Raw genomic sequence first — 25,135 nt, 5'->3', positions numbered from 1 at the left:
GCTAGCGCTCTAGGCTCCCTGACTCGCCGGTGTAGTGAACCAGCGAGACATTCTGGACAGAGATAGTTCCGTATTGAGGATCATACTCTGTCCCTAACCAAGCGGAACCCATCGGTATTGCGTATTGAGCATTACCGTGGATCTGCACAGAACCAACCGGGACAGAGATTTCCGTATTGAGGATCATACTCTGTCCTTAGCCAAGCGGAACCCGTCGGCATTGTGTATTGAACATTGCCGTGGGTCTGCACAGCTAAATATTTTGTTTGCGAGCATATTCGGAGCTTTCGCTGAATTGAAGCGAAAGCGAGTATATTAGTAGTACTAATTAGTTTCTTTTCTTTTATAGACGTTTGCCGGGGAAATTCATTCATCGCGGGACCCAGACGGAAACGTAGAATTCATTTTATTTTTGTTTTATAAGTATACAACGTAGAATTCCTTTTTTTTTAGTTTTTATTTATTGTATATATATACTTAATAGATTTATTTTTATTTCAAACCTGTGTTTTACTGAGTCTGTCGCCCCGAAAGAGCTACCCATCACAATACCTTCCAGTAAATGATCGAATAATCAAAATAACTCTAAACACTAAACCAGCCAAAATGCATATTATACAGGTATATATGCCAGCATCCGAAGTGACAGAAGATGCAGTAGAAGAAACATACCACCTGATACATGAAACCATCTCTAACATTCCCAAATAAGAACCAATGATGATAATAGGAGATTGGAATACAAAAATAGGAAAAACTAAAATAGATGACCATTTGAAAGGAATGATAGGTAAACATGGCTTGGGCGAACAAAATTAACGAGGTGAACGGCTTCTTCAATTTGCCATCGATATGGATCTTAGTATAGTAAATACAATGTTTAAACATCATCCGCGGATATTGTCAACACGGTCTTTGCCTGGAAGACGATACAAGAATCAAATAGATTATATTCTTGTCACTAAACGATGGAAGAGCTCAATAATTAACGTGAAGACAAAACCAGCTGCAGACTGTGGTTTCGACCATAAAATGTTACAAGCAGAATTTCGCATTAAGTTACACAGTAAAACAATCACAAATAAAAGATAAAAATAGATTCCAAAACACCCGGAAAAGTTTTGAGAAGCATTAGCAGAAGCTGACCTACCAGTGACTACCGAGGACCCTGATAAAACGTGGGACTACACAAAGAAATAGATCACTGAAACCATCAACAATACTAATCCCAAAGACAAAACAGCTAGGAAAAAACATTGGATGACTGAATAGACTCTCAATCTTGTAGAAGAAAGACGAAAACCTAGAAACGGCACATCAAATTCAAAACAAAAAGAAATAGAGATATGCACTTATAATAAAACCATTGTGTATAACTAGAGGAACATGCTGACCGTCAAGAATCTAGACAACTTTTCTGAAAAGTCAAGTATCTAGCGAGTTCAAAAATTTAAACCGCAGACACAGATCATCAAAGATAATAATGTAAATACCATAACAAACCCAGACGGTATAGCAGGGGTGTGAAAACAATATTGCGAAATACTATTTTCTAACAACGACCCAGACAATAATATAGAGAAAAGAAGTTATGAAAAAGAACTTCAAATATTGAAGTCAGAAATTGAGGCGGCAATTAAAAAGCTGAAATTCAAAAAAGCAGAAGGAGAAGATGGAATAACAGCTGAAACACTCAAAAAAAATGGGAGAATTAAGGACGGTAAAGTAATGCTTAAAATTTGCAATGAGATCTGGAATACCGGAAAGTGGCCAAATGACTGGGGTAAACTCACGTTTATTCCCATATATAAAAAGGTTCACCGACAGATTGCAGTAATTACCGTACACTAGCATTGATATCACACGCGAGCAAAGTACTTCTAACCATCATCAATGAAAGACTAAAATCAATTATCTTACCACAAATTCCCCAAGAACAATGTAGATTCGTTCCAGGTAGAGGAACAAAAGAACATATTCTTAATATTCGTCAAATTATCGAAAAATCTCGAGAGTTTAACATAGAAACATATTTATGCTTTGTTGACTATTCTAAAGCCTTCGATGTCGTAAAATGGGATATATACTTAGAGAAATGAGTACGCCAGAATATCTAATCTATTTATTACAAAAACTATATGTAAATAATACTGCTAATGTAAGAGTTAATAATGTGGTCTTCGAAAATCTTATTCCAAATTAAAATCTGAAGGTCGAGTTCGACAGGGATACATAATATCGCCTATTCTATTCAATATATATATATATATATATATATATATATATATATATATATATATATATATATATATATATATATATATATTGAATATACATTTCCATTATATATATATACAGGGTGGTCCTTAAGTAATTGTACAAACGAAAACTGTAAATTCTACACTTTAAAATATTACGATTTAAGCCAAATTGCTTTAATAAAATGTTGATATTAAGAAAGATACAGGGTGTTAAAGTGCAAATTTAAAATTCTATTTTTCGCTATAACTTTCATGTTTGTAAAGATTTATGCAAAAAAATTTACAACTGGGTACTTTTAAATATGAGAAATTATAATTTGATGCACACTTTGATGTAGCTGATAGAGTGCGCCACATATGCCACAAATGTGGCATAAATTTGCACTTAACTTTTTTGCTGTTTGAGTTACCTGTATTTTTGATAAAAAATATTAAAGATACATTATTTTAACAAAAAAAAGTTATACTTCTTAATAACTTCAAAACTTAACAGTTTTCGTGATAATCGCATTTTACAAATCAGCTGCATAATTCTGATTTAAGGCAATTACTCCAAGCAACGAAGGAAAAATAGACAAAAACATTAATAAATCTAAATTTTGGTATAACATACATTTAACTAAAGCCAATAGTTAACAAAATATTAAATAAAATAAATATATCAGCAGGATAATTAATAATAGGATTTGACAAAAACAGAATAATAGGGATTTTACATCAAACATTTTACGTTATATGTTAAATTAAAGTCATAATCAAAACATTTTGTTTACAAACCAAATTAAGAAATAGTTAAACTAAATAACATAACTTTTTGTCAACGTAAGTTTTCGATATGTCCACATTTTCTTTAATTCATTTGTCAATATATTACATAAAAGATCGTCTCATCTTAAATAGTATCATTGGTTCTAAAGAAACTACTGCAGTATTTATTTCTTCCCATAGTTGGTTGCGAATGTTTATGGAATTCTTATAGACACGTTGTTTTAATATGCCCCATACACCAAAATCAAGCGGATTAAATTCTGGGCTACGTGGTGGCTATAATGTATAATGGATGAATATATTCTTTTGGATACATATCCAAACCTTATGGTATATTATGGAACTACATCTTATTTGTGGCAGAGGTTAAACTGTGATGTATTTGATTCATTGGTTACTTGTATAAACACGGAATAACCTATGGATGTCATTACTTATTTATATGATTACGTTACAGCTTACGAGTAACTATAATTACATCTCGAACAAATGGTCTATTATGATTAACTAACGAACTAATATTATGCTGAACTAAATTACCTGTGTGTTTACTATATTTATAACAATATCGGTTATTAGGCCAACGATGATGTTTTTGTAAAAATGAGTCTTTAAGGTTAGATTGGTAGCAAAAGTATTATGAAACAAGACACATATGTGTTATTCAATACCTGGGCTTTAGTTTCTAATTGTCCTAATAAAAATGGTCCTAATTTATAAATTAAATAATTATATATTATAATTATAAATAATTATATCAATATCTCACCACATTGCAAAGGAATATGACTGCCACGATAAATCCAACGTTCAGAACAGTTATATTTAAGTATGTTCTCACTGCCTTCTCTCTAGAATGTGGTGGTGTACCATCTTACATAAACCACATATTTTGGGTTTTCAGCATTTTACTATAGGGAAAAAGTAATACAACTCCAGTAGGTATAGAAACTTAAGAAGCGATATAAAAGGGAAATTGTAAACATGATGACGGCCAACGTCTGAATACGGACACGGCACCTAAAGAAGAAGATGAAGAATATTTTCATAAGACATTTAGCAGACATAACAAAAATTTTGTTGAAAATACAAAAAAAATTGATGAAAATGAAAATTGTTGTACAAAAAAAGTTGTTGTAATAAGAATAAACTGTGAATTATGCTTATCTACAGGTATTCAGTGCTTCACCGCACAAATATTACAACTAAGAATTATTATGCAGCTCACTTATAAAATGCGAATATCTCGAAAACGGTTAAATTTTGAGGTTATCAACAAGTACACCTTTTCCTTGTAAAAATAATGTATCTTTAATATTTTTTAACACAAATAGAGCTAACTTTAAGAGCAAAAAAGTTAAGCGCAAATCTATGCCACACATGTGGCATATGTGGCGCCCTCTATCATTTACATTAAAGTTTGTATAAAATTATAATTTATCCTTCTTTAAAGCATCCAATTATAAATTTTTGTCCAAAAATATTTACAAACGTAAAAGTTATAGCGAAAAATAGAATTTTAAATTTCCAATTTAACACCCTGTATCTTTCTTAATATCAACATTTTATTAAAGCAAGTTGGCTTAAATCGTAATATTTTAAAGTGTAGAATTTACGGTTTTCGTTTGTACAATTACTTAAGGACCACCCTGTATATAGTGAACATATTATCCAACAATAGCAGGAAGGAAAATCAAAAACCTACGTTATGCTGATGACACTGTTATATTGGCGTCATCACCAGAAGAACTGGAACAAATTATGAATAGGCTACGCACGGTGAGTATGGAATATGGTTTGAAAATAAATATGCAAAAAACCAAAGTGATGATCACCGATAGAATCAGAAACAACCAGGCAGAGATAAGAATCATGGCAGGTTACGAAGTGGTCAGGCAATTTAATTACTTAGGCTCAGTTATTACTAACAGTGGAGGATGCGAAGACGAGATTCGTCGACGCATCACAATGGCCAGATCGGCAACAGTCAAACTCACAAAAATTTGGAAGAACACTGACATCACAAAAAACACAAAATTACGCCTTGTTCGAGCATTGATATTTCCTATCGCCACCTATGCTTCAGAAACTTGGACAATAAAAAAAGCCGATTCAAAGCGTATAATGGCATTTGAAATGTGGGTCTACCGTAGAATGCGCATACATGCATCGCACATCCCACAAATAACTCAATTCTAGCAGAACTTAACATAAAACCTAGACTCATCACAACTATCAACCAAAATATACTGAGATATTTTGGACATATAACTAGAAGGGAATGCATGGAGCGAATGGTAGTTGAAGGTGACGTAGCGGGTAAAAGATCCAGAGGAAGATCTCCAGTACGATGCGATGGTTGACCCAAATAAATCAGATGACTGGTTACTTATTCTCCGAAGCAAAACAACACGCACAGGAGAGAGATAATTGGACAGAAATAGTCAAACCAATTACATGACGCCACTACATCCTTACGAAGGAGAAAATATTGAGGAGGAGATATTATGAGGAATAAAAATGATATGATTGCGGTGAAAACTAAATACATATGTTCTATTAGAGTGAATGAAAGGTTAAAGACAGAAATAAATTTGGAAACTATACTAGTGCGTTTAAACAGGTTTATGGAAGTGGAAATATTTAATTACTCGAAAGGATGAAGAAATACAAAAACTGAAATAAATAGGTATCTAGGATTAATACTACAAAGCTGATTCAATATCAGTGTAAGAATTCTTCAATTAGAAAAGTTTAATTATTGAAAAACACGAATAAGGACATAAATGACATGGTGATATATCGATACGCAAAATGTTATTTGTCTTTGAGCTGGTCTACGTTTAATACATTGTTCTTTTGTGTTGGCAAACACATGTTAAAATATTTAATTTTATTAATGATAATCAATAACTTAAAATAATTATTATCCATATTTTCAATAATATATACATTACTGGAAATATCACAAGCTTGGCTCAAATCAACATTTATAACTTTGCTTAAAAAACCAAACATAAAAATTGATTCATTTTTGAAAACTATACACAGCAGACCATATAAACTAATATAAACACAACTGAGCCGATCGCAGTTTGGTTTTACGGAAGCACATTATATAACCAAATGATAATGATTAGTTTTTGATATGAAAAAAAAAGTGGGGTCGAAGAAGGAACTGGAACTAATATAAAAAAAAATCCTGAAAAACAGTAAAAAATATATATAAGAATGAAGATATAAGATAAAAGGGAAATAAAATTGTCGAATATGAACATCAAAAGGTTTAGTAGGAATTTCTAAATAAAAATAAATTGTCAAACGTTATAAAATATTAAGGAAGTTTTACGCTTAGTTTTAGTATGGTACATTAAAAAAACGTTAACCTATATTTTAATATTATTTCCTAGTAAAAAATGTTACCTTTAAATCAAAATCAGCTTTAATTGCCTGGTAAAGGGACATAAACAAATTGTGCGTAACTAAATCGATAACTTAATTTTGGTGTTAATTTATAAAAACAAAATAATTGTACATACACTCATTGTCATTTTAAAACAGATCCGTATTTGCCTCATTTACGTAAATAAACGAATAACTACTTTGGTATGGAAATAACTAAACAACTTGGAAATTAAACAAAACAAATACATTTAAAATACTAGTAGTTAATGCTATTTCCTATCTTTAATTAGAAATAAAAACGATTAATACGTTTATTTTGATGTTTCGATTTCCGAAGTGGAAATGAAAGGATTATTAGACGTATCTAGCAATCTAAACGAATTTAAAATCTGAAAATTTTTAGTCTTAGTCTTTAGACTTAGTCCTAATCTTCGGTGTTTTATTTGTACTCGGACTTGGATTATTCTTTCAAATTATCAAACCTTGGAGGTTTGCAACCTGCACCACTGGGTGAAGGTAGTCAGTGATCAGTTTGCAAATCTCTCCGGGTCTATTTTAAAATCCCTGCTTTTATTACGGTGATGAGTTTATCTACGAGAGCATTTATTTGTATGAGTTTATGCGTACCCTTAGTTATTGTAATTCCTGAAATTTTTTGTTCATATATTACCTCAATTCTTTCTGCGGTTGATTTTCTTCTTTACATATTATTAACTTATATTTTTAATCTGCTTGTCAGTTTCTGTGATCCTGTTGCATTAGTAAAAATGCTGATTTTTCTTTTTGTTAAAATCTGACATTCTTTGTCAAGCCAGACATCCGTTCTTGTTCTTCTTTTTTCACTTTCCATGCCCAGTAATTCTTCAGCTGTTCTTTCATGATATTTCTGAACCGTTTTAATCTGCATTCTAGATTGATGTTTATATTTTGTTTATATTCTCTATTTTTGTGCGCATCTTTGAGTCCTACTACATTATATCGTTCATGTTTAGAACCTAGTAGAAATGAAAAGGAAGCTATGAGAATGGAAATTCTGAAGGCTGCTAAAAACCTAAGAGGAACTAAAATATATATTAATCAGGACTTCCCGAAGAAAATACTACATGAAAGGAAGCATCTTCTCCAGCACATGAAAATGGTACGCCAGGAAGGACACACAGCCGCATTAAAATACAACAAATTATGGATAAATGGTGAACCGTTTTCACTGGAGCAACTAGAAGGCATAGATGTAAATTACTGGAAGAAACCTAAAGAGAAGAAGAGTAACGCTAGGACAATAAACGACAGATCTCCCATATCTGATAATATAGATCCAAGAGAAAAATTGATGAAAATGGCGTCAAAAAACTAACAAAAAATATACCAAAAGATGGCGACAGTATAACGGAGTTGGCAATGAATACGGACATGAAACTGTTTTGTAAGAAAAGACGCAAAAACAAAACAAAACAAAATAAAGCAAAAAACAAAAATAGAAAAATAAGAATAGGAACGTGGAATATCAAAACACTTCTAAGACCAGGCAAAATGGAAGAGTTGGCAAAAGAAATGATAAAATACAAGATGGGAATACTAGCGCTACAAGAAATAAGGTGGGCAGGAGAAGGGATGATTGCTAGAAGAAATTACACAATGTACTACGCAGGAGAAAGCAAACAGGGGCGCAATGGAACTGCCTTTCTAGTGAGTAATAGCGTTAGAGCCAAGATTATTAACTTTAAAGCGGTTGATGGAAGAATATCATATATTAGAATGAAAAATAAACAAGCAAATTTAACATTTGTTAACATATATGCTCCTACTGAGAATGCTCCTGAAGAAGGAAAGAATGAATTCTATGAGAAACTTGAAGAATTGTACGAAGAAATACCAAAGAACGACATACTAATCCTGTTAGGAGACTTCAACGCAAAGATAGGGAAAGAAGACACGAACAGAGAAATCGCAGGAAAAGAAACGATCCATCAAAATACGAATAACAATGGTAGGAGAATATGTATTCTAGCAGCAGCAACCAATACTTTTATTATTAGCACTCAATTCAAGCACAATAAAGGGCACAAAGTAACGTGGCTAATACCTGAAACAACAGATGGAAACCAAATAGACCACATCCTAATCTCAAAAAAATGGAGAACAATTTTACAGAATGTAAGGTCTTACAGGGGAGCCAATGCTGATTCGGATCACATTTTGGTGATAGGCGACATGAAATTGAAGATACTTAAAGATAAAAACGACAGAAAGAAAAGAAAGAGGTGGAATCGGTCGAAACTAAATACAGATAATGCAAACAGAAAATTCTGCACTAAATTGGAAGAAAAACTACTAGTCCTAAAACCATCGAACATAGATAAAACATGGGAAGACATAAAAGATAGTATCTTAACAACAGCAGAGGAGACGATAGGACTAATGGAAGACAATAAAAGAAAGGATTGGTACGATGAAGAATGCGAGCAAGCTAGTAAAGACAAGGACAAAGCAAGACACAGGTGTGTGGCCACAGGGAAACAAGAAGATCTCCTACACTATAAAGAGAAGAAGAAAGAGTCAGACAAATGCTGCAAAACAAAAAAGAAGAAATGGATCGAAGAATGACTGCAGGAACTCGAAGCCAATAGTAATGATAATGCAAGACTATATAAATACATAAAATCACAAATAGGAATGGAGAACAATCAGAGCCTCCCTCATACAGCGAAGTATTGGCGACCATAAACAGATTAAAGACAAAAAAAGGAGCAGGACCAGACGACATTATAAATGAGTTCTTCAAGAAAGGGGGAGAGGAACTAGCCCACAGAATCCACAACCTAATAGAACGAATATGGGAAGAAGAACGCATGCCGAACGACTGGAATTGTGGTCTGATAACACCAATCCCTAAAAAGGCGACAAGACGAAATGCACTAACTACAGGGGAATCACGTTATTAAATACAATGTACAAAATATTAACTAATTTGATCAGACAAAGAATAGAAAAAGAAACTAGAACAAAAATAGGTGAATACCAACATGAATTCAGAGAACGTAAGTCAACAATAGATGCAATACACATTGTAACGCAAATCGTCTATATATACTGTTTATATAGATCTATATATACTGTTTATTGACTACAAGCAAGCTTTTGACAGTGTAATAAGGGAGGAGCTAATTAAGGATATGAATCAATTAGGCATCCAAGAAAAACTAATAAGTCTCACGAAAATGACGATGAAGGAACCCAAGGCACGAATCTTAACAAGGGAAGGCCCGTCAGATGAAGTACAAATGGAGGTAGGTGTCAGACAGGGAGGCTCCCTGTCAACAACATTATTTAACATTGCCATAGAGGGGCAGCAAGAGCAGCCAAAATTATGGGAACGATTATCGAATCTTCAGCCCAACTGATAGCGTATGCAGACGATATTGCACTGGTTACTAGAGATTTAAAAAGCATGCAGAACATAATATTAATACTAGATAAAGAAGCAAAGAAGAGAGGGCTAGTAATTAACCAAAGCAAAACCAAATACCTCAAAAGTTCAAGAGAGAATACAAACATAGAGAAAGAAATTAAGCTTGGTGCATATACATTTGAAAGAGTACACCGTTTCAAACACCTGGGAGTGATGGTGAATGACAGAAATGATAGAACGGATGAAATAAATGAACGCATCCTACTGGATAATAAAACCTACTGGAACTACCAAAAATTCCTGAAAGAAAAGAACACTAGTAAGAAAACCAAATTAAAAATTTACAAGACTGCAATCAGGCCAGTGATCACCGATGGTGCAGAGACGATGTGCCTAACACAAAAAGATGAAATGAGGTTGGAAATATTAGAGAGAAAGATAATTCGACGAATAATGGGACCGGTGAGGATAAGTGTAGGCGAATTTAGAAGATTAACCAATGAAGAAATTAAAGAAGTCATCGAGGGTGAAGACATAATCAAGTTCGTGAAGACGCAAAGGCTGATGTGGCTGGGACACACAGAAAGAACTAACCCAGACTCTACGCTAAAGCGAATAACTGGATGGAGACCAACAACAAAGAGACCAAAGGGGAGACCCAAAACAAGATGGAGAGATCAAGTCTTAGCAGACATAAAGAAGCTGAGAATCTACAATTGGAAGGAGCGCTGTAAGGACCGGAAAGAATGGAAGAAAATTGTAGACAGGGCCAAGTCACACACGCTGCTATAATAATAAAAAAAAACAACAGCGGACTGATTCTCCGCAATAAATGAATAAGAGAGCAAAAAAGGGGGGCAAACACTCCGCCAGGAGTGAATAAGCCATGATGATGATGATGTTTAGAACCTATTTTCTTTTTTATGTTTAAAATTCTGGCCCCTACCCTACTTTTTACCCAATAGTGATCAGAATCCACATTTACCCCTATCTTGCTGCGGACAATTTTTTTTATTTTGTTGTGCTGTATTATCATTCCTGTTCTACACCATGCGTTTATTTTGTATTCTACATGGTTCTTCTTTTTGGCTGAATTTCCAGTTTTTTTATTGACTCTCGTAAAATGAAAGTGTTTGCTTCGTTGCGCAGTTGAAGCAATCGTTGGTTTAGCTGCTAATTCAGCTGTTGTGCTTTCATTTTGCTGTGTAAACATATTTCGACATAATGTCGGGAAAATAATTAAATTCGCTATTAAATAGACTAGCCCGGTTATTTTGACACTCAAGGGAATTAAATTTTTCTCCGAAAATATCGAATCGACTATTTAGAATCTTGATCATTGCGTTTCGTTCTGTTTACTGCGGTAAACGCAATACGTAGGATCGATTGCGGGGAAGATTGTATTTGTAACAATATGATTCATGTAATGCATGACTCGATGTATTAGTTCTTTCAAATAAACACGTTTTGGCATGTTATTAGAAGACCTTATATACACACAGACCAAACAAACATCTGCGGCTGCTAGTACTCTTTCTATTGATAGATTAATATTTGGATATCCTTCTTAAAAATAATATACCAATTTGAGTATTTTACATCTTTAGGTATATAGTCGACTCTCATTCATCTACCCAATTGACACATTATTAATATGAATGAAAACTTATTTTATAAACTAGATTTAATGTATTATTTGATTAATATAAGCAGAAATACAATGTAAAGTGACCGGTAAGGAAACATATTTTCTTACGCGCCGCTAGTCAATGTATTCAAAATTTCCGAGAATTCACGATGTACACGTGATTTCAGCTAGTTTTCACCACTTACAACGCGTAAGTTTTGATGACCAATTTCATTTTCTGTTTGTTCGAGTACATAAAGAATAGAATCAAAGAGAGACGAGAACACATTGAAACTATCCAAAATTTTATCTTCGATAAGAAACCCAAAAGAACAAGAAGGTATCAAATGGTTGTTCAACATATCACAAACGTGTTTGCAATGGTGTTTAAACTTTGTTACGAGAAAAGTACTAGAAAAGATCAGAAAGTGTAGTATCGATTATAGATCAGAACTGAAATGTAAACATACGTATGAGGACGAATAAAGGCAAGTATCTAGTGCGGTATACCAGAAATAACTGCAACTGCGATGTGCGTCAACTTAATGAATGACAAAGATGGTTGCTTCCACCCTGTTGTCAAATCAATTAGTATTTTACAGATTTGATTTTGTTAAAATATCAACAAAATAAAATTGAGTACACAATAACTACAAGAATGATTTTATAATACTATATTACAATAATTATTTTAACGGTTTATTGGGACTGCCATAATGTTACGTTATTTGACAATATAATGACCGACTTCATATGCAATATTTTTTAACTGGATGTTAACAGCTTAGTCTGCCCTATTCGATTTACTGCGCAAATGATCTTGGTGGTTTCAGGTCTCTGTGTCTTAGCGTATTATGTGGTATTGTTTATAACTGCAATGGGTTGTAGCTCTAGTTTTTGGTTTTTATGAAATTAACGAAAACTAAAAATTTGTGACAAGCAGAAAAAATATAACAATTTTTGGAATAAACGACAATTTAATGATGAGCACGTTTACATATTTTTAATTGCTAATAACAGAAATTATGCCTGCATGAAATAAACTTAGATAATAGCTCGGAAACGTTACAGAAATACAATGGATTATGTGTAATAAGAAGAAACTACCTTTACTGCCATTAAAGTTACTATTCAAATCATTGTTTTATTTTGTCGTATGAAAATATGCATTTCAACCATTGTCAGTGCTAGAAGAGTCGAGGTGGCTTTAAAAAGAATTTCCATGATAACGTAGATAAATAATTACGTTTGACACCAATGAAAAAATACAAAAAAACTGATACAAATTGTAGATTTTGCAGAAGTAGTGCATTTTGTAGAGAACATAATACAGGTATGTAAATAGAAAGATGTGTAGCTTTAAAATACCAAAAAACTGATAGAAATTGTAGATTTTGCAGAAATAGTACGTAATACAGGTATGGGAATAGAAAGAGGTGTACCTTTAAAAATCAAGATAGTGTAACAAGAAAGAAAATAATAGCATGAGAATACGGTTACCATAATAAATTTTATGAACCAAGTTCTATTAATTGCATATACTAATTTGTCGATTTAGAAAAGGTCATTGACTATGCCCAACTAAAATTAAAAAAATCTAATTTATTGGATAATATTTAATTGTATCTTTAAGACGTAAATTGGATTATATGTAAAACGATAAAAATTTAAAGGTCATAAATGGCCAGGTAGACACAAATGAATATTTTTCCATCTATTCCGTAATGATTACATTTTGTTGAGCCTTTCACTCGTGTCTTTTCTAACCAGTTGGTGCGATTAATTACCTATTTTAAACTTTAAACACGCATTATCAATGTATATCTAACCACCGTTTTAGTATCCCGTTTTAGATTCACCTACTACACTTATCTTCTCGTGGTCTCCAATAAATACTGTTTATTGTCTATCTCTCATTCACCTTTAGTGCTCCGTATCTTATTCAATTTAATTTTATTTCTGAAATGATACCAATATTACAACTTCTGTTTCTATTTTTTTATTCTTTTTGCCTCGTTTAGTTAATGTTGTCTTAGATATATGTTATTCTTAACCTATTAGCTGATCACTAAGTAAGTATAATTGTTTTCATTTTATAGATCATAATTGGTAGCATTTGGTAGCATTTCTCAGTACCCACATCTTCCTCTAGTGCCCAAGTCAAACGGATTCTCTTAGTGATCTCACTGTTAAATCTTCGATTTCAGTTCCTTCTATTTCAATATTTTGATCTGTCATTACTCATTACTTTGTTCGATTTGATTCGATTTTTTAACTGACTTTCTCCGATTCTCTTTTAGATTCGTCTAGCATGAAAAAAATTTATAAAGACAATATAGAACAAAGGAACACCGATGAAATACAATAATGATAACAACATTGGTTTTGGAAATATAATACAATAAGAAATTGGAAATAGGAAATACAATAAGAACAGTCAAAAGAAGAAAAACCAGTTATTTAGGGCATTTGTTGCGCAACGAGAAATACTACATCCCTCAGTTGATAATAAAAGGCAAAATAGAAGGAAAGCGAGGAATTGGAAGAAAAAAATTGTCCTGGTTACGTAATATCAGAAACTGGACAGGACTTGGATTTGAGGAACTCTTAAGAACAGCTGAAGATAGACAAACGTTTGCCACCATAACCGCTAACCTCCATTGATGGAGACGGCACTTGAAGAAGAAGAAGAAATAGATAAGTACATAGTTGGGCAGATGAACTATGCCGGTATATTGGAAAGGATTTCTAAAGAAAAGTTCCCTAGGCCAATTTAAGTTAGTTTTTTACTCGACACAACTATATAGACAGGTTTAATTGTTGAAATATATAGTATAAGATATTACAAAAAGAATCTTATCTAGAGATTCATTAATTTTTTAGTGGAACTATTTTTAAATAAACAATCAAAACGTCAAACTTGGTATTTTGCTCATAACTTAAAAACTTGTCAATTAAGAAACAGACAAATAAAGACACACAACATAAAATATTCTACATTAAAATCAGTTTATAAACAAAAATGATTATTGCAAAATGAACAACAAAATAAAATCACTGTTTTTAAATATTGTTACTAACTAAATTCTTGTTTATTAAAATTTGTGTAAATGTACCAGAACTTGAGGGTATTATGGTGTTTGAATTTTGTACAAAAGATGGGTCAGATCGGTTAGGTATTTTTGGCGAAATTTAATTTGTTGATAAGATTTTTTGAAAAATAAGCTAATTTCTGATGCTAGTCCAGATAATTTGACTGAATGGATCTCAATAATCAGGAGCTTATTTTGCTGGTTAAGCCATATACAAAAGACGTTTGCAAAAGTTAAAAAAATATATTTATGTACACAAAATGATTTAATAATAAATAGTACTTTTTAAGCTTATAAACATTTACAATAACTCCGTAGAATTTAGTTCAAATTATATATACACCGTTATTTAGGCGCCACGCCCTTTCGGTAGGGATCTATGGAGGAGTATCACCGAGCCATAAGCCCTCATCTCTTGCCGCACTGCTCCACCATAGGCCGATCGGACACCAGCATATTCTAGTCTAAGCTGCAGATTCATCTAGAGTTTTAAACTGCTGCGTTAGCCTTTTTTATTTTTCTGTACACCGAGCTGGGGCTCGAACCCACATCCACTGAACCATTCGACAGTGAAGCGAATGAGAATCGGCCGCCTAGCCCGCTTGGCTATCTGAACGACAAGTTCAAATTAAATGGCTAAAAAATATTTGAAACCTGGGTAAAAAACACAACTTTAAACAATGTCCTACTACCGTTAGCAGCCAAGATAGCCCTTTGTTAAATCGTTAATTAACAACATTAAGGGCTGAAATTAACTAGATTTTACAAAATCCCGAAGATTTTTCGGGTTTAAAAACAGTGTAAAAAAGAAAGAGCAAATTTGGTCCAGTAGAACCCGAGATATGCAATTTTTTGTTTTCTATTTAGAAATTGTGTTAGATTTTTTGAAGAGCGCGCCTGCGCTTCAGTCGGCTACCCACACTCCTGTTACTTTGATCGAAATGCAAAGTACATACGCTTTGCCTACAATTTCTGTTCAAAATAATTTCAATAATTTTATTTGTTAAAAGTTTTGTTATAAAAGATAAAAACTTTGACTCTTGTTATAAGAGATGATTAGTTAATTTCACCCATTAATGTTGTTAATTAACAACAGTAAATTACAGTAGAGTAACATTAACATAATAAAAAGGCTGTTTTATTGCCTACAGTTCGTATTACTTTTTATTTTTTTAAAGTTGTATTTTTTAACCAGCTTTCGAAATATTTTTAGCCATTTAATTTTAATTAATTTCATAGGAGACATAACAGATTTAAAAAACTGCCGTACTATCAGTTTGCTTTTATGCATATATAAACTTTCCACAAAAATTATTAAAAAAAGACTGGACGCTAAATTAGACTAGAGAACAAGCTGGATTTAGATCCAGAGACAGCACTTACTAATAATAAAGAACCTGATAGAGAAGTCTTCAAAATACAACAAAACCATTAGCACTGATATTTGTTGACTACGAGAAAGCATTCGATACCGTAAGCCATCTTCTTCTTCTTCATTTACCACGTCCTTTTAGAACGTTGGTTACCATCATAGGTATCTTACTTTATTCACTGCCACCCTAAATAGCATGCTTGTATCAACACCATATCAATCTCGCAAGTTCTTCAACCATGAGGTTCTTCTTCGTCCTGGACTGCGTTTGCCTGCTATTTTGTAGCAACCTATATTTAGGACCTCTCATTACATGTCCGAAATACTCCAGCTTTCTCTGCTTGATGCTTTTTATGATCTCAGTAGTCTTGCTGTGACATTCTAGTATTGTGGAAGACCGAGAACACGTAGCAGCGAAGTAGGTGGATCCTCAATGCCAATTTTAAGTCTCTGTTACATAACACCTTGGACATCCTTCTAAAAGCCGCTCTAGCCTGCTCTATCCTAGATCTAATTTCGCCGTGACTTTCTGCGTTACAGTTTAATTGCTGTACAAGGTAAAGGATTTTATCAACTTGCTCAAGTTTGATATTATTTACATATATAGACGGTTTTATATGCTGTTATTTACTTATTACGAGTATTACTTAAGCCATCAGAAAATGTTAAAAGCATTGACAGAATGCCGAATAGACCATCGCTACACTAACATAATCAAATATATCTACCAAAATGCCACAGCTAGCGTAAGACTATCTGAACAAGAAACAAATCAATTCTGTATACAGCGAGGAGTACGGCAAGGAGACAGAGTCTCTCCAAAACTATTCACGACGCTTTTAGAACATACTTGTAAAAGGGCACATCTGAAACAGCATGGTATCAACATAAATGGAAAGAATCTCAGTCATTTGAGAATTTGCAGATCACATCGTCCTTATAGTGGATTGTATGGATGATGCAATAATAATCTTTGAAAAATTATATCACGCTTCCTTGGAGGTCGGACTAAAGATTAATATGAACAAGACGCAAATAATAAATAATCTGGTGCTAAATCGAAATATTGCTGTTGATGGAAGGGATATTGTACAGACTAGGTAGGATAAGTACCTAGGACATGAAATTCGGTTGGGCAGACATAACCAGACATGTGAGCTCCCACGTCGCATCGGATTAGCCTAGGCAGCGTTTGGTAAATTAAACTCTATATTTAAATCGCATCTACCCATATGCCTCAAAAGAAAAATCTTTGACCAATGTGTGTTACCTGTACTCACTTATGGAGCGGAAACATTAACGGATGAGCGGATGAATTTCATAGGTCATTAGTAGACTTCGGCAAATATGCATATTGCATATTTTGCATATTGTGCATATTTTATGCAAATATTTCATATTTTGGCATATTTGTATAAAAGTTTGCATAAAGTGCATAAAAGTTCAGATTTTTATACTGTATTTGAAAATTTTTAAACATACCAATTTATTTCAATTCTTGTATAAAATTTTGTAGTCATTTTAATCAAGAAATGATCTAAGTACGTAATCTCTACAGGTACAAAACATTTACAATTTCAAAGAAGATCAATTTAAGTAGCCCTCAACATTCTTAGAAAGTCTCGGTCACTGAGGCATTCAGTTATTGGATAATCGCTAAGGGTTCGCTCATTTGCATTTTATGATCTAATCTTCAAATCTATCTACAATTTATTGTATCTTAACAGCAGGTAAACGGCTAATAGTTTTGTTCCTAATTTAGGGATTTTCCAAAATCTCCCAGTTTATTGAATTAGGTACCTAAACATTTCTAATTTGATGCTCAGATTTGTAAATCATTTTTGTTTTGATATTCAAAGCGTAAACACTCGTTGTGCGTAACAAAAAGGAAGATTGTGATTTTATAATGCCTAAAACAACCAGTGCTTCAACTTGGATTAAACCTTATAAAGAGCTGTCTATGGATATGGGAAAAATCTACTGTTCAGTCTGTGGCAAAATTGTAAGTATCTAATATTTTCTATTAAATATCTAATATTTCATACATACAGGGTGTTTCCAAATGACACTTACAACGTTTGACTGTAGATACTTCTCGAAAAATTGAACAAAACGATATAGTTAATGAGGGGTCAAACTTATTTACTTTTCGAGATACAGGGTGTTAAAATTAAAAAAAATTAAATTCTTTTAGTTAATAACAACAATAACTTTAAAACCAATAAACGTATTTACTTGAAATTTAGTACTCGTAGGTTGTTTTTAAATGAAAAATAGCTTCCTTTAGTGAGAAAAAATTGTCCATGGTACAATACAATGGTGTGTATTTAGAAAAATTTTTCACCTTTACTTTTTTTTATGAAGTCAGCTATTCTAAAACACAATTATTTTTATTGTAATTGAATTAACAAAAAAAAGAACTTTTGTTGAATTTTAAAATAAGTTATATGATGTACTAATGGTTAGTAACAAAAACTAATTTGTGGATTAATACTGCATTTAAAACACTTAGCGAGTGTTTTTTTTCCAAACCAGTTATTTGATTAACCAAAAACACCTTGTATATTTTTATATTTTAAAGGTTGGGTTAAAATAAAGGTTTTTATTTTTATTTATAGATAGCATGTGAGAAGAAATTTCAGATAGACCAACATGTGAGAACTGCTTCACACATTGCAAAAAAAGGAAAAATAGGAGGAAAACATCAAACTTCAATGGCTAAATGTTTCCAATCTACTTCAAAAAAATTAGATGAGCAAGAAACTTTTAATGAAGACTTGTGTCGCGCATTAGTGTCTGCAAACATACCGCTTTCAAAATTAGCAAATGTAAATTTTAGTTCGTTTCTAAAAAAATAATGCAAACTTAATGTTCCAAGTGATCGGTCTCTAAGAAGAAATAATGTGAACGGGCTATACTCGTCGGTGTTAATTAATATTAAGGAAGAAATTGCAGATAATTATTTTTACATATCTGTAGACGAAACCACTGATTCCCCAGGAAAGTATATTGCTCATTTATTGATTGGTGTTCTTAAAGAAGATACCTTACCAAAATCTCATCTTATTTCATGCCAGCAACTTGAGAAAACAAATGCTTTAACAATTTCGCGTTTTATACAAAAAACATTAGCAACTTTTTTTCTTCCGACAACTATTCCTTCTAATAAATTACTGCTTATTTTATCGGATGCTGCTCCTTATATGGTGAAAGCAGGACAAAATTTAAAAATATTTTTCCCAGATATAATACATGTTACTTGTGTAGCGCATGGATTAAACAGAGTTGCAGAGGAAATACGAAAAAAGTTTCCTCTTGTAAATACCATGATATCCAGTGTCAAAAAAGTATTTCTTAAATCTCCTATAAGAATTCAACTTTATAAAGAAATGCTACCTAACATTCCTCTTCCACCACAACCTATTTTAACGCGATGGGGAACATGGTTAGAAGCAGCTAATTTTTATGCAGATCATTTTGTTAAAATAAAGAACATAATTGATACGTTAACAGATGAAAGTTCCCAATCTCTTTTGGATTCTAAACAAACTTTTCAGAGTAACTTGTTTCAACAAGAACTTTCATTTATAAAATCAAATTTTAGTTTTGTTCAAAAAACAATTACTCAGTTAGAATCACCAAAACTGTCATTGTTCGAAAGTACAGCATTAATAAAAGAATTTGCGTCATGTTGTCGGAACGTTAGAGGTAATATTGGAAAAGATATTTTAAAAAAATTTGAAGCTACTATGGAAAAAAATAAAGGTTACCATATTCTTTCTGAAGTAGTCAGTGTTCTAGCTGGAAATATTTCGGAAACAATTAATTTAGAACCAAATGTTTTGGTTAGTTTGAAAAATGCTCCCGTTACATCAGTTGATGTTGAACGAAGTTTTTCCATATATAAATATATGTACTCAGACAGAAGCCACAAGTTTTTGTTAGAAAATTTTGAACACCACTTGGTCATTTATTGTTACCATAATTCTAAATAAGTTTATTCATACTTAAAAATGTAGTTACTTAAAATAAATGTAAATCTTAATGAATAGTAGGAAATATTTAGTTATGTACACTTTTTTTTTTTTAATAAAATTGTTACTATTTTACGATTTTTTTATTTATTTGTATGCATATTTTGTAAAATATTTGCATATTTTCGGGTAAACACGTGCATATTTATGCGCATATTTTCTACATTTTTATTTGCATATTTGCCGAAGTCTAGTCATTATATACGTCTTAACGAGCAAAATAAGCACCGATTATTGAGATACATTTAGTCAAATTACTAGACCAGCCTTAGAAACTAACTCATTTTTCAAAAAATCTTATAAACAAATTAAACTTCACAAAAACTATTCAACCGATCTGACCCATCTTTTGCACACAATTCAAAAACGATAAGGCCCTTAAGTTCAAGTACATTTAAGCAAATTTTGATAAATAATAAAAAAAGTTACTGGCAATATCTAAAAACACCGATTTTGTTGTTCATTTTGCAATAACTTTATTTATTAACCGATTTAAATTTAGCATATCTCATTTTGTGTATCTTTTTTCCAAAAAAGTTGCCTGTTGACGTCAAATCTCTAAATAGACAAGTGTTTTAAGTTATGAGCAAAATAATGAGTTTGACGTTTTGTTTTAAAAATAGTTTCACTAAAAAATTAATGAATTCCTAGATGAGAGTCTTTTTGTAATATCTCTTACTATAAATTTCAACTGTCAAACCCGCTAAAATTTAAGTTCTTACCTAAACATTTTGAGAACATTGTTTAACAGCAATACTATAAATTTGTTTCGAGCTGCAATTAACAAATTGTAAATAGCCATGATAGCTAATCACTAACGTTTTGGAACAATTAACAAACAAACTTAAGCGTCAAAAGTTAACTAAGATACAAAATTAGTATCAAAATAATAAATTTAATTTTCCATTTAAATGATATTAAATACAAACTTTATTAGTATAAAAAATTTGATAAAAAACTAACAAGCTCAGTTAATTAAATAGTTATATCAAAAAAGGAAATTAACAGAATATATTGTTTATTTTAAATATTTTGAAAAGAAAAATCTTTAAATCTGGTACTGTGTTCTTTTAAAATTCTAATTACCAAAATACTTAGATTAGATATTTATCTTACCAAAAAACATGCATTTTCACTTTATTGGATAATTTCACAAACAAAGTAACACTCAAATTTCTATGTATAAACGGTTGATATATATACAATGTATTGATGTTATTTTAAATTTTTTCACGCTAATATATACACTATTTACAGAAGCAAACTGAACTTTCTAACGAACTGTGTGTATGTTTTTGTAAACTCAGATATGTTACTTACTGGTCAATAATAAGAATGAAAATATTTATGACGCAAATTTAGATTCCTTTTGATTAGACATATGTAAGACTGTAGGTCAAAATAAGATCACTAATTATCTAGATGTGGTAAATATTTGATCTGTTGGGTACTCAAATAAAGAGTGAGTATTCACAAAACATGACTAAATAGAGAATATACAAACAAAGCCCAATTCTTGCATAAAACCGTTTAATCAAAATTAAAAATATAGTCAAACTAGGGATTTTAACAAAAGTAAGTTATAGCCAATGGGCAAGTCCTATTGTTGATGACCGTATTCTTCTTTTGCCAGATAATATTGCTGCAAGCGTCATCTGTATCATTCAATCTTGTCCACTGATGGATACAGATTTTCTTCTCGTAGCATTACAACCCAGGGTGCATTTAAGCTAACTGCACAACTTGATACTATCTCACGCGATCGTCCACGATAGTTGGTTCAGTGGTTAGCCACATTGTTCTTAAATCTAACCATATGTACCTCTCCATCGCCTTCGTTGGCATCCTTAAAGCCTTTTACTTCGCAAGTCCATTATTAGGTAGCCTGTAAATATGGCATCTTAGGCGTTGGGATTTAAATTCTTAGACGACGTCGCTAGCGTTATACATAGTACTGCCATAAATATTGATACGTGTAAACGTGGCTTGTACGGCTGGCAAACTGAATGCAGTTAAAAGTTATGTTGACATTACTGATTGTTGACATGTACACTATAAACACGCCAAAACATTCCAGTCTAGTTTGAGCCGTTATGATACAGACAAAGAGAACCGTATTGCTGTCATTGCTCTTCATAAGTGTGGAATAGAAAGAGCTCGTGTTTTTGAATTACTAAAACCGTTAAATATTACGCGTGTTTGTGTGTATTGTACTGTTAAATTGTTTTTGGATACAAGAGGAGTAAGTGACCAAAAAAGATCCGGCCGGCCTTGCATGGCTCATGCTCTACAGGTTATTAAAGCGGCTAAGTCAAAAATTAACAAAAATCCTGTCTGAAAACAAAAAATTATTGCTCCGGGATAGATATTGCGCCGAAAATCATTATCAGTTACCAAGTTACATTATCAAACAAGACTTGGGACTTAAGTTTTCAATCGATAAACAAGACAACGCCTTATCGTTGCATTAAAATCCTGTTTACAAATAAAAAAAATAGTCTGGAGGAAACTTTCAATAAGCAAAACGATATAGTTTATGCACTGTCATCCAAGGAAGTCCTCAGGAGCTATGGATCAAACGAGAACATTTTCCTGCCTCAGTGATGGTTTGGTGGGGAGTGTCCTATGACGGCGTCACTTCTATATTTTTGTGAAAAGAGCATTCAAACAATAGCGTGTTCTAAACTACACATATTGTAAAACAGGCCATATATATCCAAACAAGACTCTGCATCTTCTAAAGCTTGCATCTTTAGAAGATGCTCGCATAAGATCTTCGCATAAGGCGAAAACAACTCAACAGTGACTTGAAAATCATATACCCAAATTTATTAGTAGTGAACATTGGCCGTCAACAAGTTCAGAGCTTAATCTACTTGACTACTAATTGTATTTATTTTTGGAGTGCATGGTCTGTACAAGACGTCACCATAATCAAGAATCATTAAAATAAGCTCTGGTAGAAGTTGTGAACAATGTGTCTATGGATGTCGTCCGTATAGCGATCGATGAATAGCCTAAGGGTGCGTTCATTACGGAGACCATAGCATGGTATCCTCGCCTAGAGCATAGCACTGACAGTGAACGCTCGCATTTAAAATAATGCATTTATTTTAGGTGGCGATGATAATATAATACCATCCTCGTTATGAACGCACACTTAGAGAACGTTAGAGTCTTCGGCACTGTATTAAGGCAAATAGCGGCCATTCTGAATAACCTTTTTGTAGTCGCAGTTTATTATGTTTTATGTATTATGAAATAAATTGAGAAAAAAACATCTTAAATCAACTCAGTAGTTTTTTCTTAATAAATACCTTGTATCAATATGTATGGTAAGACTAGGTATATCTGTTTGATCTAGTCATTTGTTCTCATATCGTATTGTTTAGTATACGAGTCGTGATTGGGTTCAAAGATCCTTTTGAGGAGTTGTCTCTTAAATCATCTTAGTTTTCTTTCCCTTACTTTTATTAGCGTTCATACATAGGCATAATCTCTTGGTGTCTATTGCAATATCCGCTTTGTCCATCTGTTATTTATCTCTCGATACGATCAGACTCTTTTATTCTTCGTTATAGCTGGCGGTTGAACATAAACGTTCAACATAACACATTCCATCAACCTTTGAGCCACACGGATCTTTGAACTGTTTCCCTATCATAGTCAATGTTTTGCAGACAAACATTTTTCATCAAAGGTTTTTCTTTTAAGACATATTGGGAAGTCGGATAATTTGAAAATATGGTTCAAATTTCCGAAGGCTGTCGAAGTTAGTCTTATATGACTGAGAAGCAAAACAGTTTAATTCTCTTTTCCTACGCGAATCTCGTGACCTAGTTATTTATAGACCATTACCTGGTCTACGAATATTAATTCTGCGTATGCATTTTCACTGACTTCAACATTTGTCATCATCAGGGTTATAAACATATTGATTTTCAATCCCTTTCTAAAGAGGCAATGTAGAGCTGGTTTAAAAGTAACTTGCTCTTATCTATCCTATTAGCACAATATCAACTGCAACCCTCAGATTTGCCCTTTTACATATATATTTCAAAAGTGTAGTAAACAGTTTTGGTCATACGATGTCTCCCTGATGCACTCCACGTTGCAGTGAATAGGGAATTTTTGAGTTTGACAATCACGCATTCTAACACTAGATGTGGCGTTTTGGTATACGTTTTGGTTCATAAACTAATAGTCAATTCGGCATTTTGTCAAGGCTTCCAACATTTTTTCATGCTTTATGGTGTCGATGGCCTAATCATAATCCACAAATATTAAAGCTGGTGGATTAACATAATCAGCACATTTTTTATTAGATTTTTTATTGCCAATAAATGATCGTTTGTTCCGTAGTTTTTTCTAAAACTCACCTATTAGAGTAAAAAGACTATTGTAGTAAAAGCTCGGCGTTGCTGCCTAAATGGATGAAACTTTCAACTACTACATATCCAGCAATTGGTCTGAATTTATGTTCTGTTACTGTTGGTTCTATCGAAAATCATTACTTTTGCCTTGTTTTTATTAATTCGTAATTCATGTTCCTCTTTAACTCTTTGAAGTTTGTCGAGTAGTAATGCTCTTCCTCATTTTTGGCTATAAACAATGTGTCATCAGCAAAACGAAGATTGGACACCTTGACTGATCTACTGATATGCCTCCTTGAAATAACTAATAAAATGAAATGCAATAATTCTACTAGTCCCTTAATTACTTGGTAATCGATCAACTTTAGTAATTCACATATGATCATATCAGGACTTGCAGCTTTACCGCTTTTTAAAGATTATTGCACTTATCACCTTCGATTCCATTATATCTGAACCTGAGTCTCGATTCATGTTGCATTCATAAGATTACGCTCTCTAAAATCTTAGAACAATTCTTCAATATATTCTTGCCACCTTTGTCTTTGTTTGATTTTATTCAGTTTCAACATTTATGCTTTTCTTCTTTTGGGTTTTATATATCTATTTTCGTTTGAGTTGAAATCTAGCAATAAGGGGGCTGTGTTGAGTGGATACCAGCTTAGGTTTATTACGTCGATGGTTCATCTATTGGTATAGGCTCTGCTACATGAATTTTTCAATCTATGAACACAATTTTAACCGGTTTTAGATAGATAGATTAAATAGATAAAAATCGACTAACTAAACAATTA

At 32.5% G+C, this 25,135-nt stretch overlaps 1 protein-coding gene across 2 annotated transcripts in view; it reads right to left on the bottom strand.

Moving 5' to 3' along the window:
- LOC140431821 (facilitated trehalose transporter Tret1-like) overlaps positions 1 to 21,207 on the bottom strand; it is a 34,215-nt gene extending 13,008 nt beyond the window's left edge. The window contains exon 1 of one of the 2 annotated variants that reach the window (XM_072519702.1): positions 21,085 to 21,207. In XM_072519702.1, coding sequence (XP_072375803.1) covers positions 21,085 to 21,098 — 14 coding nt within the window. In that variant the 5' untranslated portion in view covers positions 21,099 to 21,207. Of the gene's footprint in view, positions 1 to 6,452; positions 6,572 to 21,084 lie in introns of those variants that run through there. The other variant, XM_072519706.1, reaches the window with a different exon arrangement.
- Positions 21,208 to 25,135: the final 3,928 nt, after the last annotated feature.

The sequence above is a fragment of the Diabrotica undecimpunctata genome, chromosome 1 (assembly GCF_040954645.1).
Source record: "Diabrotica undecimpunctata isolate CICGRU chromosome 1, icDiaUnde3, whole genome shotgun sequence".
Lineage (NCBI taxonomy): Eukaryota > Metazoa > Arthropoda > Insecta > Coleoptera > Chrysomelidae > Diabrotica > Diabrotica undecimpunctata.
This window is presented reverse-complemented; position numbering and strand designations above follow the sequence as displayed.